Source organism: Phascolarctos cinereus, unplaced genomic scaffold, assembly GCF_003287225.1.
Source record: "Phascolarctos cinereus isolate Bilbo 61053 unplaced genomic scaffold, phaCin_HiC Scaffold_4;HRSCAF=312, whole genome shotgun sequence".
In the NCBI taxonomy this organism is placed as follows: Eukaryota; Metazoa; Chordata; class Mammalia; order Diprotodontia; family Phascolarctidae; genus Phascolarctos; species Phascolarctos cinereus.
This window is the reverse complement of record NW_027555847.1, coordinates 76,668,625-76,684,236: the sequence shown is the minus strand read 5'-3', so window position 1 is coordinate 76,684,236 and position 15,612 is coordinate 76,668,625. Positions and strand designations below refer to the sequence as shown.

The following is a 15,612-nucleotide window of genomic DNA, read 5'->3' as shown; positions in this document are numbered from 1 at the left end:
ATGAACTTGTGCAAAGTGAAATGTGCAGAACCAGGAGAACATTGTACATAGTGACAGGAATATTGTAAGGATGATTAACTGGGAAAAACTTAGCTACTCTGATCAACACAATGACCCAAGACAATTCCAAAAGATCCGTGATGAAAAATGCTCTCTGCATCCAGAGAAAGAACTGATAAAGTCTAAGTGAAGATTGAAGCATACTATTTTAAAATTTCTTTATCTTTATTGTTTTATTTTGTTTGTGTTTTTTTTTGCAACATGGCTAATATGGAAATATGTTTTGCATGACCTCACATGTACAATCAATATAAAATTGCTTGCCTTCTCAAGGAGGTATGAGGGGAGGAGGGAAGGACAGAATTTGGAATTCAAAATTTAAAAAATGTTTGTTAAATTTTTTACATGTATTTGGGGAATATGTAATGAAATAAAAATAATACAAAGTATTTGTATGCTTTTTGAGTCCAAGGGCTGTCTTTTGCCTTTTTCTTTTTTGTATCCCTAGAGGGTGTCCATAGTAGGTGCTTAAGGAATTTTTATTGTTTGATTGAATGGATATGCATTTTTTCACTCAAGTGTTTTAAAGGGACTTCAGTAGTAGAGGATGATGGCACTTTCACCCCAAGCTTTCATATAAAATTATCTGGATATGTGTCCAAATTAAGGCAAGCATAGACTAAATTTTTTGCAGCTTTTTTTCCCAGTTTGGCAGTGTAGACACCCTAAAATGATAAACAAGTGAGTAATTTCTAAGTCTGGCAAAGATCTTTCAGAATGCTCTAATTATTAAATTTAAATTACAGAACTTTTTCCAATTTTTTTTCTAGTATAAAATCACTGACCACTATCCTCCATAATAAACACCTTATCTACCTGTAGATAACAGTTATGTTAACCCAGCGAACAGATGATTCCCATTCTTTTCTAAATGGTTTCTGAAAGTGAGTTGTAACAAAATACATGTTTCCTCCCCTCCTCTCCTCATCAGGTTTGCTAAAAAAAAAAAAAAAGATGGTCAAAAGTATGGATTTGTACTCCACCTAAAAATGAATGAAACCTTAAGCAAGTTTTCTAAACTCTGAGTCCCTACTCTGTATGTTATAAGGGAATCTTAAAATTCAACTTTTACGAAAATTGTGGTGAATAAAGGATGTTGGGAATAACAATGCACTGTATTAATGCACTATTTATTCCTATCGCGATCAGGCTTCTAGGTTTGAAAAAATATTTTCTTCACATAACCCCACAAATCAGTATTTTATTTTTAATCCCCATATCAATGATAAACAAAATTAAACAGTAAGAGATTGTTATTTGTCAGTGAGCATACATCTCTTTTAGGGTTTGAGGTGGGAGACAAACCAAGGCCTTCTTCACCCCAGAGTCAGGCCTCCATTTATTATGGTAAAGTGGTGTTTTATATAGACTTCAATATTCCAATGATTCTTTTGTCTCATCAATGTCACTACTCTCCACTGATGCAGATCACAACCCATCCTAGTCTGTCTATCCTTTCCCTGAGGCTATTAAAGGAACTGTGAGATTTCCACAAGACAATCCAGGCCACCCTCTTCCTCCTATTCTGTTTTGTAATAACAGTCCCAAGTATCTGTACTGAAGAATGAATTCTATAGTTTGTCTGTCCAACGGCATAGCCAAGTACAGACAATACAAATTTTTCATTCACTGACTTGGTTGTTCTTGTGTGGATAGTTAGGCCAGACTCATTGGAGTGATTGTTTTTGATGCATCTCATTTAGGAAGTTTTGCAATGTTCCAGGGCCTGATGTAATCAGGACCAAACCATTTGTATATAGAAGCACATAGAGGCACTTTCCATGTATAGGGAAGCGTGCTTTGGTTTAAGTTGAGCTCTAGACCCTTCCTGATGGGTTTCACTTGATATTAATTAATTGGATGATCATTGAAAGCATTTATCTCTCTTGTTATGCCTTTTAAGCATTCTTGTAAGATTTTTGCATGTGTGTTGGAGACATTTTGTTGAAGCAGACCCTTTAAGGAAGGATTTTATTCCTCTAAATCAAAAGCTTTTTTTATAGTTCACATATACTAAGCACAAGGGGATTTTGTTTTCTTGGTACCTATTAGTCAATTAAGGGATCATAAAGACACTATTTCTAATGAACTATAATTTTTGAAAGCTTACCTGTTCTCTTCTAATATCTTCAAGGATATCCTTACTCTCTGTGTAGATTATTCTCATAAAAATTTGAATAGGAAAAAAAATCACAAAAGTAGGTATTACTGATACTCTTTCAGTAATTTTTTTTTGGTGTCATCACAAGGTCTGACATTCCCCATCCTTCTCCCATCCCTGAAGTGATATTGCTTCTTTTTTTAGATAACCTTGAGAATTTATCCCTCAAAGTCCTTAAGTCTCTTCCAAGCTTTTTTCACCTTCATGCACCTCATCTGTATATACATGTTTGAAGCATTGGCTTCTCCTATCCTTTTTTTCTTCTGGGTTATTTCAACCTCCTCATAGTGCATTTCTGGAACTGTGGTGTTAGAATCCAAAGGGGAAGGCTTCTCTTTCCTTGATTGGGAAGAGAGTTTGTTACAACAGTCTTTACAGAACGTTAGAAATTTTCATCTGCTTATTGTCTTCCTTCTAACTTTGTACTTAAATTCCTTCAAGATGATTTTGCTAAATTGAGTCTTTCACCAAACTTTTAAGTTCATTTAATGCATCTTATTATTTTCTGAAAAATATTGATCATAATTTTCAGTCGCCCTTCTCCATAAGATTTTACAAAAACTTTTGTACTCTATGTTTGGCTGCCGTATTTCTGTATTTGAAAGGAAATCAAATGATTGCTTAATGATGTAGCTTCTTGGCTCTTCTGGTCTGTATTTATATGTTAAATTTCTTTATGAAATGGTTATAATCATTATCGATATCCATAAGACAGTTAGGTGATGCACTGGATAAAGACCCTGGAGTCAGGATGACCTGAGTTTACATCCTGCCTTAGACACTTCCTAGCTTTGATGCTCTGAGCAAGTCACTTAACCTCTGCCTCATTTTATTCATATGTAAAATGAGGATAGTAATAACACTTATCTCATAGGATTGTGAGTTTAAAGTGAGCTAATATTTGTGAAATGTTTGGAAACCTTGAAATGCCATATAAACACTATTATTCTTTCTTTAGCCATTTCCCATTGATGGGTATGTATAGATCATTTAACTAAGTCAGGTGGACTCATTTTTGTTATTTGCCATATCTTTTTTTCTTATTTTAATTCTTCTTGATTGTTACTTTTTTTAGTCTAACAAGTTGGCGTTGTGATAATGTTGATATCTGATGTAGGCATCACTCCAACATTAGTCAAACATTGCTTCTTGTCTGCTAAAATACAATTCACTTCATTTTGATTTATGTTTTAGGATACATGCCATGCCCTGTACCTAACAATTTTCTTCTCTGAGAAAGTATTCTTTATATATACTGTGGACATGTAGGTTTGGCATAGTGTACAAATCTTTGGCTACTCTTTTTTCTCACTCAGGAGCTATATCTTCTATTTCCCCCCCCTCTATTTTCCCCTTGGCTTTCCTTTGCATTGAACTTACCAAGCATCCAAGTACAGTAATATTGACTACCTTCAAAGACCTTCATATGTTTTGTATAATTTCTCTACCTCCTCAATATTTGAGAGCAATATTGACACATACACTATAATTATTTTAATGGTAGTATTTTTGCAGTAACATCATGAAAACTTCATACAGTATTTTCAAATGTCCTATCAAATAATGTTTATTGTTCTACACTTACATTCTTCACATGCACAATCAAACTAATTTCATCAACTATTGTATTTGCCTCTCAAAGGAAAACCTAAGAGTAAGGATTCTATTCAACTTCAGCCTCATTTTCTCTTCTTGTTTTATTTTTAGGTTAAAGGAGAATAGATAACACTCAGTCCCTCCATACCCATTTGCATATCCACTGGTCATTGGTAAAGTTGTTGGTCATTGAATAAAGTTCTCATATTTAATGGACAGAAAAAGATCTAAGTTATGATTCTTAGTATCTCCTACCCTTTGAGAAGGAGCTTACATATGAGGAAAGTGAGGCCCAATTATTTTAGTTGGATTGACTAGGTAGCATGTAGAATAATAACTTAAAATTTTATAGCATTTTAACATTTTAAAAGTGATTTCTATACAAAAACTCATGAGATACACAGGAAGAATAGTATTACATCTTAAATCTCATTTTAATGGATGAGAAGATGAGAAAATTGAGACTCTGAGGTGATAATTCATGTGATAATAATATACAAATCCAAGTTTCTTTGCTCTAAATATAGAATTCTTTCCAAAGAAAACTGGTAATATATCTCTCCAACCTTAGCTAAGCTGCTCTAAACCAGTATCTTGGACCAAGCCAGTGTATACTTTTTAATGAAAGTAAAGCAAGTGGGTTGAGGGAAAGCGTGATGTAAACTGGGATCTACACTGCATCTGTGAGGCCCTTGGCATGTGAACCAAGTCTCCTCTACTTGCGTATTCATGGGCTGTGTAAGTGATGTCTCTGGCTATCTAGCATTATAGACATGCTACTGTAGAGCCTATGTACAAAATGTGGGATGTTGGTAAACAATGATTAAGACATAGAGTGGTCAAATCTTGCCTAAAGCTTCCATTCTCAATTGTACCAGCTGAGTTTAATTTGGTTTTTGCAACTTAAGACACTAATGATAAATGGTGGGCATTGGGCACACACTCAGCTCAGCTGAGTGCCCAGCTGTCCTGGTCTGACAGCTTATTTTCTATTTTATTTGAGCTTTTGAGTATGCTACAAGATTAACTCATAGACTATAAGTTAATAGCATTTAAAGAACATCTGCCCCAAAACTCTCACTTTTCAGATGTGGAAATGGAGGTCAAGAATATTGAAGTGACTTGCCCAAGGTGATATGGGTCTGAGATATCAGACCTGGGATTGAAATCTGGGATCTCTGACTCGCATAATTGGTTCAAGATCACATTAGCAAGTAAATTGTAGAGTCAGGGCTAGAAATGAAATATCCCAATTTCTCATCGGAGTTCTTCTCGTTAGACTATGCTGGTTCTTATTCTAAATGTTACAGACTGAAAATATCTTCCACCATATGTGTGGATTGCACAGGAATTCCTTTATCTGATTCACATGAGATGAGTAAGTGTCCTCATAGTAAATTTATTATGTTTTTAAGCTTAACAATACTACTTTACCCAAGCATAGAAGCTCGCTGTAACACAACCCTCTATTTGTGGAATTCAATATGTCTCTCTTAGGCCATATCTAGAAAGAACCAGGAGAAGATCTCTGTCTAACACTATCTGCAATTGTCCCTATGGAAAGCCTTATAAACAAATTCTAGCATATTTCACAAATAAAATATAATCAGCACTTTAAAATGATTGCTATCCTTTATTTTTATATTTATCTTTAATTCCAAAGATATCCTTACCTCCATCCCTCCTCATAGAGCCATTCATTCTCACAACAACAAAAAATTAAACAAAATTTTAAAAGAAAGTAGAAAATAGTTTATCAAAACCAATGTATCAATCAGGGTTGACAGCTTATGCATTGCTACACATCCACAGTCTTCTACCTCTGCAAAGAAAGGAGGGAGGTGCATTTTCTCAACTTTTCCTTAAGGTTAAACTTCTTATTCATTAAATTTACAGAGCCTGCAGTTTTGTTTTGTTTTTGGTTATTTCCATTGGCATTATTTTTTTAAAAATTTATTTATTTTTAGTTTTCAACATTCACTTCCACAAGATTTTGAGTTCCAAATTTTCTCTCCATCTCATCCCTCCCCCCTACCCAAAGAAGGCATGCATTTTGAATACTCCTTCCCCTAATCTGCCCTCTACTCTATCTCACCCCCTTCTCTTATCCCCTTCCCTTTCTATTTTCCTGTAGGGCAGGATAGATTTTTATACCCCATTTCCTGTATTTCTTATTTCCCAGTTGCACGTGAAAACAATTTTTTAACATGTGTTTTTAAAACTTTGGGTTCCAAATTTTCTCCCTTCCTCCCTCCCCTCACCCACCCTCATTGAAAAGGCAAGCAACTCGATACAGGTTATGCATGTGTAGTCATGAAAAACACTTCCATAGTGGTCATGTTGTGAAAAACTATGTATATTTCCTTTCATCCAATCCCACCCCCCATTTGTTCTATTCTCATTTTTGACCCCGTCTCTCCTCAGAAGTGTTTGCTTCTGATTACCCCCTCCCCCAATCTGCCCTCCAATCTATCACCCTGTTCTCTTGTCCCCTTCCCCCCTTATTTTCCTGTAGGTAAGATTTTCCATCCCCAATTGAGTGTGTATGTCATTCCCTCCTTAAGCCAAATCCTGTGAGAATAAGATTCACTCATCCCCTCTCACCTTCTCCCACTTCCCCTCCACTGTAAAAGCCTTTTCTTGTCTGGTTTATGTGAGATAATTTACCTCATTCTACCACTCCCTTTCTCCTTCTCCCAGTGTAATCCTCTCTCATCCCTTAATTTATTCTCCAGATATCACCCCTTCATCTTCAACTTACCCTGTACCCTCTACTTTCTATCTATCTATCTATCTATCTATCTATCTATCTATCTATCTATCTATCTATCTACATACATATAATTTTTTCCCTTCAGCTACCCTAATACTGACAAAGGTCTCATGAGTTACAAATATCATCTTTCCATGCAGTAATGTAAACAGTTCAATTTTAATAAGTCTCTTAGGATTTCTCTTTCCTGTTTACCTCTTCATGCTTGTCTTGAGTCTTGTATTTAAAAGTTCAATTTTCTATTCAGCTCTGGTCTTTTCATCAAGAATGCTTGAAAGTCCCCTCTTTCACTGAATGACCATTTTTTTTCTCCTGAAGGATTATACTCAGTTTTGTTGGGTGGGTGATTCTTGGTTGTAGTCCTATCTCCTTTGCCCTCTGGAATATGTGTTCCATGCCCTCTAGTTCCTTAATGTAGAAGCCGCTAAATCTTGTGTTATCCTGATTTTGTTTCCACAATACTTAAATTGTTTCTTTCTGGCTGCTTGTAATATTTTCTCCTTGACCTGGGAACTCCAGAATTTGGCTAAAATATTCCTATGAGTTTTCCTTTGGGGCTATCTTTCAGGAGGTCATGAGTGGACTCTTTTAATTTCTATCACAGTTTTCCTTGATAATTTCTTGAAAGATGATGGCTAGGCTCTTTTTTTTTTGATCATTGCTTTCAGATAATCCAATAATTTTTAAATTCTCCTGGATCTATTTTCCAGGTCGGCTGTTTTCCCAATGAGATATTTCACATTCTCTTCTTTTTTTTTTTTCATTCTTGTGGATTTGTTTTACAGTGTCTTGATTTTTCATAAAGTCACTAGCTTCCAGTTGCTCCATTCTAATTTTTAAGGAAGTATTTTCTTCAATAAGCTTTTGGACTTCCTTTTCCATTTGGCCAGTTGTGCTTTTTAGGTCATTCTTCTGCTCATTGGCTTTTTGGATCTCTTTTACCATTTGGGTAAGGATTTTTTTTAAGGTGTTATTTTCTTCAGTATTTTTTTGGGTCTCCTTTAGCCAGCTGTTGACTTGTTTTTCACGATTTTCTTGTGTCACTCTCATTTCTCTTCACAGTTTTTCTTCTGCTTCTCTTACTTGTTTCTCAAAATCCTTTTTGAGCTCTTCCATGGCTGATTCGCATTTTTCTTGGAGACTTTGGATGTAGGAGCTTTGACTTTGTTGTCTTCTTCTGGTTTTATGTTTTCATCTTCTTTGCTACCCAAGAAAGATTCTGCAGTCTGATTTTTTTTGTGCCTTTGTTTGTTCATGATCCCAGCCAATTACTTGAGTTTTAAACTCTTTGTTAAGGTAGGGTTCTGCTTCCAGTGTAGAGAATGTACTGTCCCAAGCTTCAGGGGTTTTGTGCAGGTGTTTTCAGAGATACTTCTAGGGACCTGTAAATTTTCAGTTCTTCCAAGGTGGTATGATAAGTGCAAGGTGCTTCCTCCTTTCCTGGCCTGTGTTCTGGTCTATGAGTGACCGCAAGCACTATTTTCTGCCTTGGAACTGGGAGGAAGATTCCCTCAACTGCACCACCACAAGCTCCACCATGGCAGCACTCCTCCCACCCCCAGGCCTGCCACCCAGAACTGTGACCCAGATCCAAGTATGAGCAAAGCAAGAGAATCCTGCACCAGCAAAGAGATCCCTGCAATCCCCCTCTGATCAGCCACTGGATTCCCCCTCAGTCCGTAGGCCAGAAGCTCCAGAAGCCAGGGTCCAGCTTGGCAACTGGGGCTGGGACCACCCTTCTCTCTCACCACAGTCACAGACTCCTCCCACTGACCTTCTAACTTGTCTTCAGTGCTTGTGGTTTTAGAAGTTTGGAAACCACCACAACTGCCGGTGATTCAGTCCTCTGAGGCCTGCTCCAGGTTTGCTGAGGCCTGTTTTGCCAGTGTGCCCATGCTGAACTGCGTTCCTCTCCCTGCCCGGCACGATATACTTTTCTGATCAACTGTCCAGGCTGTTTTGGACTGTAAATTTGTTTCACTCTGTCTTTTTATGGGTTACACTCCTTTAGAGTTTGTTTAGAGCCATTTTTTACAGGTGTTTGGATGGGTTTGGGGGAGAGCTCAAGCAAGTCACTGCTTTTACTCTGCCATCTTGGCTCTAACCCTCAAAATCCATTGGCATTATTTGTAATCACTGTGCATTTTCTTCCCAATTTACTTATTTCCTTCTGCATCAGTTCATATAAGTCTTCCTATTTGTTGTTTCTTATATTCATATTCTTTTGCATTCATTTACCACAATTTGTTTTAGCTTTTTAAAACATTTATGGACTTTAATTTTTATTTCTAATTCTTTGCTACTACAAACATATTAATATATAATGTACTACATAAATGAATATGTTTGTCAGCATCATATAGTGGAAAGAGTATTCGATTTGGAGCCAGAGATTTAGTCCAATGCCTACCATGTATAAGCTATGTGACCTTGGGAAAATCACCTAAATTCTTTGAACCTCAGTTCCTCATCTCTGAAAAAATAAGGGTAATGGACTAAATGGACAGTAAGGTCCTTTGCAGCTCTACGTCAGTGATCCTACGATCTATTTAGGGGAAACAGTCCCCACTTTCCACTCTCTGATATCTGTTATTATGGTTCAAGATAGTTTATTGTGACAAATCTCAAGCTTTGAAGTTTGATCTAAATGTCATGAGGTAAGGCAGGGAGTCACAGGGGAATTTCAATAAAGTGTTTATCAACCTTTTTGGCTTGATCTGGTGGTTCGGAAGAATGATATTGAATAGCATTTATCTGCATACTGTGACTCAGCCTCCTTGCTGCAGACCTCCCAAACTCTGTACCTACTCTATATCACTTCTGAAAGTAAACTCACCTTACCTAGTGCTATGATGGAGGAGTACATTTTACCTTTGGTTTATCAGTGTTTTGATGTACCTGTATCTCAGATGTTTCATTTACTAACTCTGGGTTGTAGATAAGTCATTTGACATTTCTAAGGTAGAGCTTGCTCTCCAAAAAAAAGGAACACTTAGACTATTACTGTCAGGCTAGGGCAGTTTTAAGGAAAGCCCATTATAAACCATAAGGTGCTATATAAATGAAAGGTATTATTGTTATGTTCTGCCCACCTTCCCTTCCTGCCGTTTACCTGCTATCTATATGAATAAACTTTGAACGTAAGTTAAATTTTCATTGGCCATCCCTTCAATCCCCCTTAACACTTGGTACCCAAGGTAGTAATTTGGCAAATGGTAATTTGATACTTTTGTTTCTTTAAAGCTTAATGGCTAACCCATTAACTCAGCAGGATCTGGTGCAATATGCTTTTAGCCATATTTAACAGAAGTTTTGTTGGATATAGTTTATTTTGTACTTACATTTTGGAGAATTTAAGCAGTGTTTTCTGTTCTAATTTTTTTTCATTTCTGTCAAATGTTTATCATAGTACTACAGACATGGCATGTGTCATTTAAAGTTATATTAAGATAATTCAGTTGATAATATAGTAAGGATCCCATGGAGCTCTAATATTGTTCAGGAATAAACCCAAGAAATGCCTTGAAGGAGAGATACAGCATTCTGAAGATGAAGAATTCAAAAGTATTTTTAAAATCAGTTGTCACATTTTGCTTTTCTCTCAATAGGGACGAAATGGTCCTGTCTTCTTCTGGTGCTGCAGGCATTCTCATTGGCTACTGTCCCCAGAAAGATGCCTTGGATGAGTTTCTTACTGGCTGGGAACATCTTCATTATTACTGCAGCCTGCGTGGAGTTCCCAAACAGGATATCCATAGGGTAAGCATCCTTTGAGAAAAAGAACAGTTAATGAAGGCATCATGGGCCTCCTCCAATTCACAAATGAATTTTATTTTCTTGTTGAAACCATCTGCTGAAGATGAAAATTTACTTTGTTAAAAATCAATAAAAATATATGTCTGTGTTTGGCCATATGCTCATACATATCTATGTGTATTGAGGAAATGATGGGGGATTATGGTGGTATATATGGTGACATAGAGTGTACATAATGGGAGAAGTACTGGCTTTGGAGTCAAAAGTCCATTATTGAAGTCTTGGCTCTGATACCTATTTACCTGTGTGACTCTCGGCAAGTTACTTCCCCTTTCTAGACTCAGTTTCCATCTTGTAAGATGAGGGGGCTGAATTAGACAACCCCTAGGTTTCCTTCTAGCTCTATTGTTCTGTGACTTAGTTATGAAAGGTGGAAGTCTAGTTGAATACTAAAGACAAGGATGGGCATGGAGGTGAAATTGTTGATATGATATCCTGGTGTTTGGAGTGACAGCTTCTTGACTCTCTTCCTTTCTCTGTAGCCTCAGGGGAATGATGAAAGAGAAGCTTTTGGACTACATGTCACTCAATGTCTGAGAGAGAATGGTAGGTGGGTAGGTGTGAGAAGGAACTCCCCATCCCCATATTTCTGTCTGTTCACCAGTGCTCAATAGAGTAGAACAGAATAGACAGTCCTGACTGACTAGTTTGAGAAAAGATTTTAACAGGAAACTCCTGGGATGACAGTTATTTAAGACTTATTTGCATCTCTTTCATCACCCCAGTGATTAAGAGTTAGGGATGTCTCATAGATTTCTGGAGGATGCTCAGTTTAAAGAAGCATGAGGCACATGTTTAAGCTTCCCAATTAAAATGTGGGAAAAACCAGAGCATCTTCAGGCTCACAGGCACCAAACATAACAGGCTTTTTCCTGCTCCCTGACAAGGATAATGAATTCCTTGTGTTTTTGGGGGGAGGGTTCAGACTCCAGTACCCATTCCCATAAAAATCTTGATATGAAAGTAAGACAGATTTGGTCCTTGGATGGAACTACCACAATTCCTATTGGCTCTCATTTTAATAAAGCAAGGACAACTGTATGCCCCCGTACACGCAGCATTCCCTCCCACTTTAAATATCTGTTTAATATTCAGGCCTAATCTTCTGGAAAGTCTTTCATTAGGTGTTTATTGTTGTCAGCCCCTCTCATTAACTTTTGATTAAGGAAGTCAAATGTTCTGCAAAAACAATGAGCATGTCCTTTTGTTGTAAGAAAAAATACATTGGGAGATAATTGTTATTACATTAAGCCTTGCTGATTATTTTCTGTCACCACTACCAAATGACAGTTCTGGTAATCACCTTATAGCATAGCTTTATTGTAGAATACACCTAATAAAATTTTTTATTGAACAGTAACTAGAAACTAGCTTCATCCAGAGCTCATGAAACAGCAAATGAATTTTTTTTAGGCAATATTCCTACTTGTTCATATACTTTTTTCATAAGTCATCAGATAGTAGGAATTATCCCTCTAGGTAACTATATTAAATAAAATTAAAACAATAAAATCATAGAACTTTAGACCTACAAGAGACCTGAGAGATCAACTAATTCCATACACTCATCTCACAGATGGCTAAACTGAGGTTCAGCAGAGAGAAAGTGGTACAACATTGATGAACCTGATGAAATTACGTAGTGGTTTTAGAACACTTGCATGCCAATCTAGATGGAATGTAGAATCTGTGAAGGGAAATCATGTGAAATTAGTTTGGAGTGATGGGTTGGCTCCTCACTGTGAAAGCTATTGCACTAATCCATGCAAGAAATAATGAGGGCCTGAACTAGTGTGATGGCTGTGAGATTAGAAAGAAGTGGACAGATGTGAGGGATGTTGTAAAGGTAGAAATCGCAGGAGTTGGCAGCTGGTTGGATATAATGAGAGATGGTGGAGAGGGAAGAATTTAGGATGGTTTCAAGTTTTTAAGCCTGGCTTACTAGATGGATGGTGTTACCCTCAATAGGAATAAGGAAGTGGAGGAAAATTGGTTACTAAGTGAGTGAAATAGTGGTAGACTTTGAGAGTGATAGGTCATCTTGAAGTGTGGGAATTAGGGGGCAGAGTTATAAGAGGAAGGTTGAGAATAGAGTAGATACTACTTCTTGAGTGATGTGTGTGGGGAGTGATGGGAGTGAGAGGAGGCAACCAGAGACCCAGAGACTTGGAGGCAGGAGAAGTTCTCTCGGCTGTTTCCTACAGTCATTCCCAAGTTTCCCCCGTCTTTAAGATGCCTCACCTTGACCTAAAGCTTTTCCCTATAGTTCCCTTTTTTTACTTTGCCAGACTCAGAGAATTTAATATATACACATATATTCCTGTACATGCATATGCATCTGTACTTGCATATCTGTATGTATGTATATTGATTTTGCTTCTTCATTCTGATTTCTCAAAGTTCAACACCAAGCACAATAACTTGCATGTAGTAGGCACTTAATAAATGCTTAATTAATTGAATTGATTGGGGCAGAAGAAGTGAAGGAATAGGCACCTCCTTCACCTTCAGTTTGCTCAGGATCTCCTGGAAAGAGATATAGAAAACCTAGGCAGCTCTTCAGAAATTTGCCGTTTTTTCTCCTTCTTGACCATCTGGCCTGTTAATCCTTAATCAACGCTTGGTCACTTCCTGAGACATTAACCTTGACAGCATGATGTAACCAAGGTTGCTTGTTTGTTTTTCCTTGTCTACACCAAAGCCTCTAGCACAGTCTGGAAAATATACCTACTTAGATTAAAAATAATTTATCAACCAGAATGTGATTAGTAACTGAGAATGAAAGGGTTATTTAGTGGACAAAGCTGTCTCTGGGGCCTGAGGCAACCTAAGAGAATAAGTGTGGATATATAATTGAAAAGTTGGCACTCTCTTGCAGAAGAACAGTGTTTGACCTTGGAGAGGTCCCAGAATTTGTTAATATTTCACCTTTCTAGAGTAGAAAAGGTCTAAATTGCTTTGTTTATAATGTGAGTGTATTGTTAGAAAAAGGTCTGTTAGATGATATACTGCTAAGCATGAATGACCACTTTACATGGGTTCCCATTAGATTTTTCTGCACCTATGTGTGTTTAAATTTTATTTGCAGTTTATCACAGTTTGTCCTGATTTCCATCTTTTTTCTCACTTTGAGTGAGAATCATATGGTAAATGAGGAGATCTGCAGTGATATAAAGACCAGAGAGAAAATGAGAGAGAGAGAGAGAGAGAGAGAGAGAGAGAGAGAGAGAGAGAGAGAGAGAGAGAAAGGAGGAGGGAGGGAGGGAGGAAGGAAGGAGGAGGGAAATTAGGTCAGTTATTTTGGCTACAGCTTCTTCCATCACACCCGTTGTTTATAATTTTGATCTAAAAGATATTCATATTCTGTGGAGATAATTTGGGCCAACTTGGTGCAGTAAAAAAATCCTTAGGCATTTACAATGTTCAAGGCGCTGTGTTAGACATTGGTGATACAAAGATAAAATGGCACAATCGCTATCATTAGGAAGCTTACATTTCAATAGAGGGAATATGAGGTGCACAGAGTTAAGGATACTAAAAGTTAGAGTATTTTATGGGGGGAATAATGGAGAATTCCAGATAAAATATTCAGGGAAATTTGAGAAGAGGAGTTATCCAGCACAATGTGTAGCTTCAATAAATAGATGATACTAGAAATATATCAGGATTTAACAACACAGCAGTGAACAAATATTTCATGAGTGCCTGTATTATACATTACCATGTAGTATTCCTGGATAAGGAAAAATACAATGCCAAGAAAAGGAGAAGAATGTGAGACTTAAAAGAAGAGAAAGAGGGAACTGGAATACATTGAATATTGAACATATTCACCAGTTTAAGGGTTCACTTTTGTCATCAACGTTGGTTCTAAAACAAAATGTAAAATAGATAAAAATTGTCCTCCCAATTTTTATTTCCTTCCAGTGTCCTAAGGCCTAGGACTTGTTCTCACTTGACAAGGTGGTAATAATTGATTAATTTGAGAACTAATGAATTCTAATCAACAACTGGGATAAGAAAGAGATACAATTCCCTTCCTTTGTCCACCTCCCTCACACATACATAAAATACTTTTGAGCCTACTCTCTATCCAAATAATATATGTATGTTGTAATAGTGTCCTTCAAGAGACAATATCCTTATCTTTATTTTCAAATCTAAAGGATTGCCTTTTATGATAGGGATCTCAGGCCAGGTAGTGAGTTATGGCAGTACCACATTGGACTGATGGTGGGAATTTTTTTAAGGCAGGACTTTGTGGCATTGCTAAAACCATACCATGATGCTCAACTTATGGGGGGCATCCCCACATAGCTTAATCGTAAGGCACGTTCATGGTTTTGATTACATGTGAAGCTAGCAATGATTGCTACCTGTACTCCCAGTGGCATCTCTGCAGGGATTTCAACAAAGTATCACAGTTGTTTGGTGGGGTATTCTATATATATAATATGCTTCCTGGGGATTTCTTTGATAGGAAAGACATAAAATAGCATAAACAGAAGTTAACATTATATAGCTTTGGCTTTCAATTTATATGAGATCAAGAAATGCATGTAAAACACTCCTTACTTCCTTCATTAAGATACTCTTCCATTGCTGCCTTAAGGTGGGAAAGTTTTCTTTCCTTCTCAAAGGCTATGACAAGAGAGCACAGATCTGTCAGGTCCTTCCAAGTACAGGCTGAAGGATAAATTCTATATTCCCTTACAGAGGCTTAGCCTAGCTAAGTCTGGAGAACTTAATCCCTAGGCTGGCCAGAGAATGATGAAAATTTTAGTTCACAGCCACTCTGGACAACTTGTGTACTAGAGAACGGAGACTTTGTGACCTGAGTTAGTGGAGGTAATACTCCCATTGACATGACTATGGATCTTTAACAGTATTACAGAAGGTCCTGTTGGCACCATTTTCCATTCATTGTGTTTTTACCACAGAATTTCTTATCATTTTACCTTTTACTGTTACGATTACTGTGGCATTCTTATGATAAACATATCTAATAATCAAAGGGTTTCACTTCCTTTCTGGCACATCACAATCTAGGTGATATCCCTCAGCAGCAACAACTCAGACAGAGTGTTTTTTATGATCTATGACAAAAAACAATATGTCAGGAAATGTAGCAACCTTGGATTTTCTGATTAAAGCTACTTCAATTGTGTTGGCTATCTGAAAAGAGTGTTTTCAGAGTACTAAAGGA

The 15,612-nt window shown here is 37.1% G+C and overlaps 1 protein-coding gene across 1 annotated transcript in view; it reads left to right on the top strand.

The window, feature by feature from the left end:
• The window catches only part of ABCA13 (ATP binding cassette subfamily A member 13), a 482,687-nt gene that overhangs the window by 407,116 nt on the left and 59,959 nt on the right, over positions 1–15,612 (top strand). Inside the window, 1 exon segment of the mRNA XM_078151686.1 lies at positions 10,199–10,349. Within this exon segment, the coding sequence (XP_078007812.1) occupies positions 10,199–10,349 (151 nt within the window).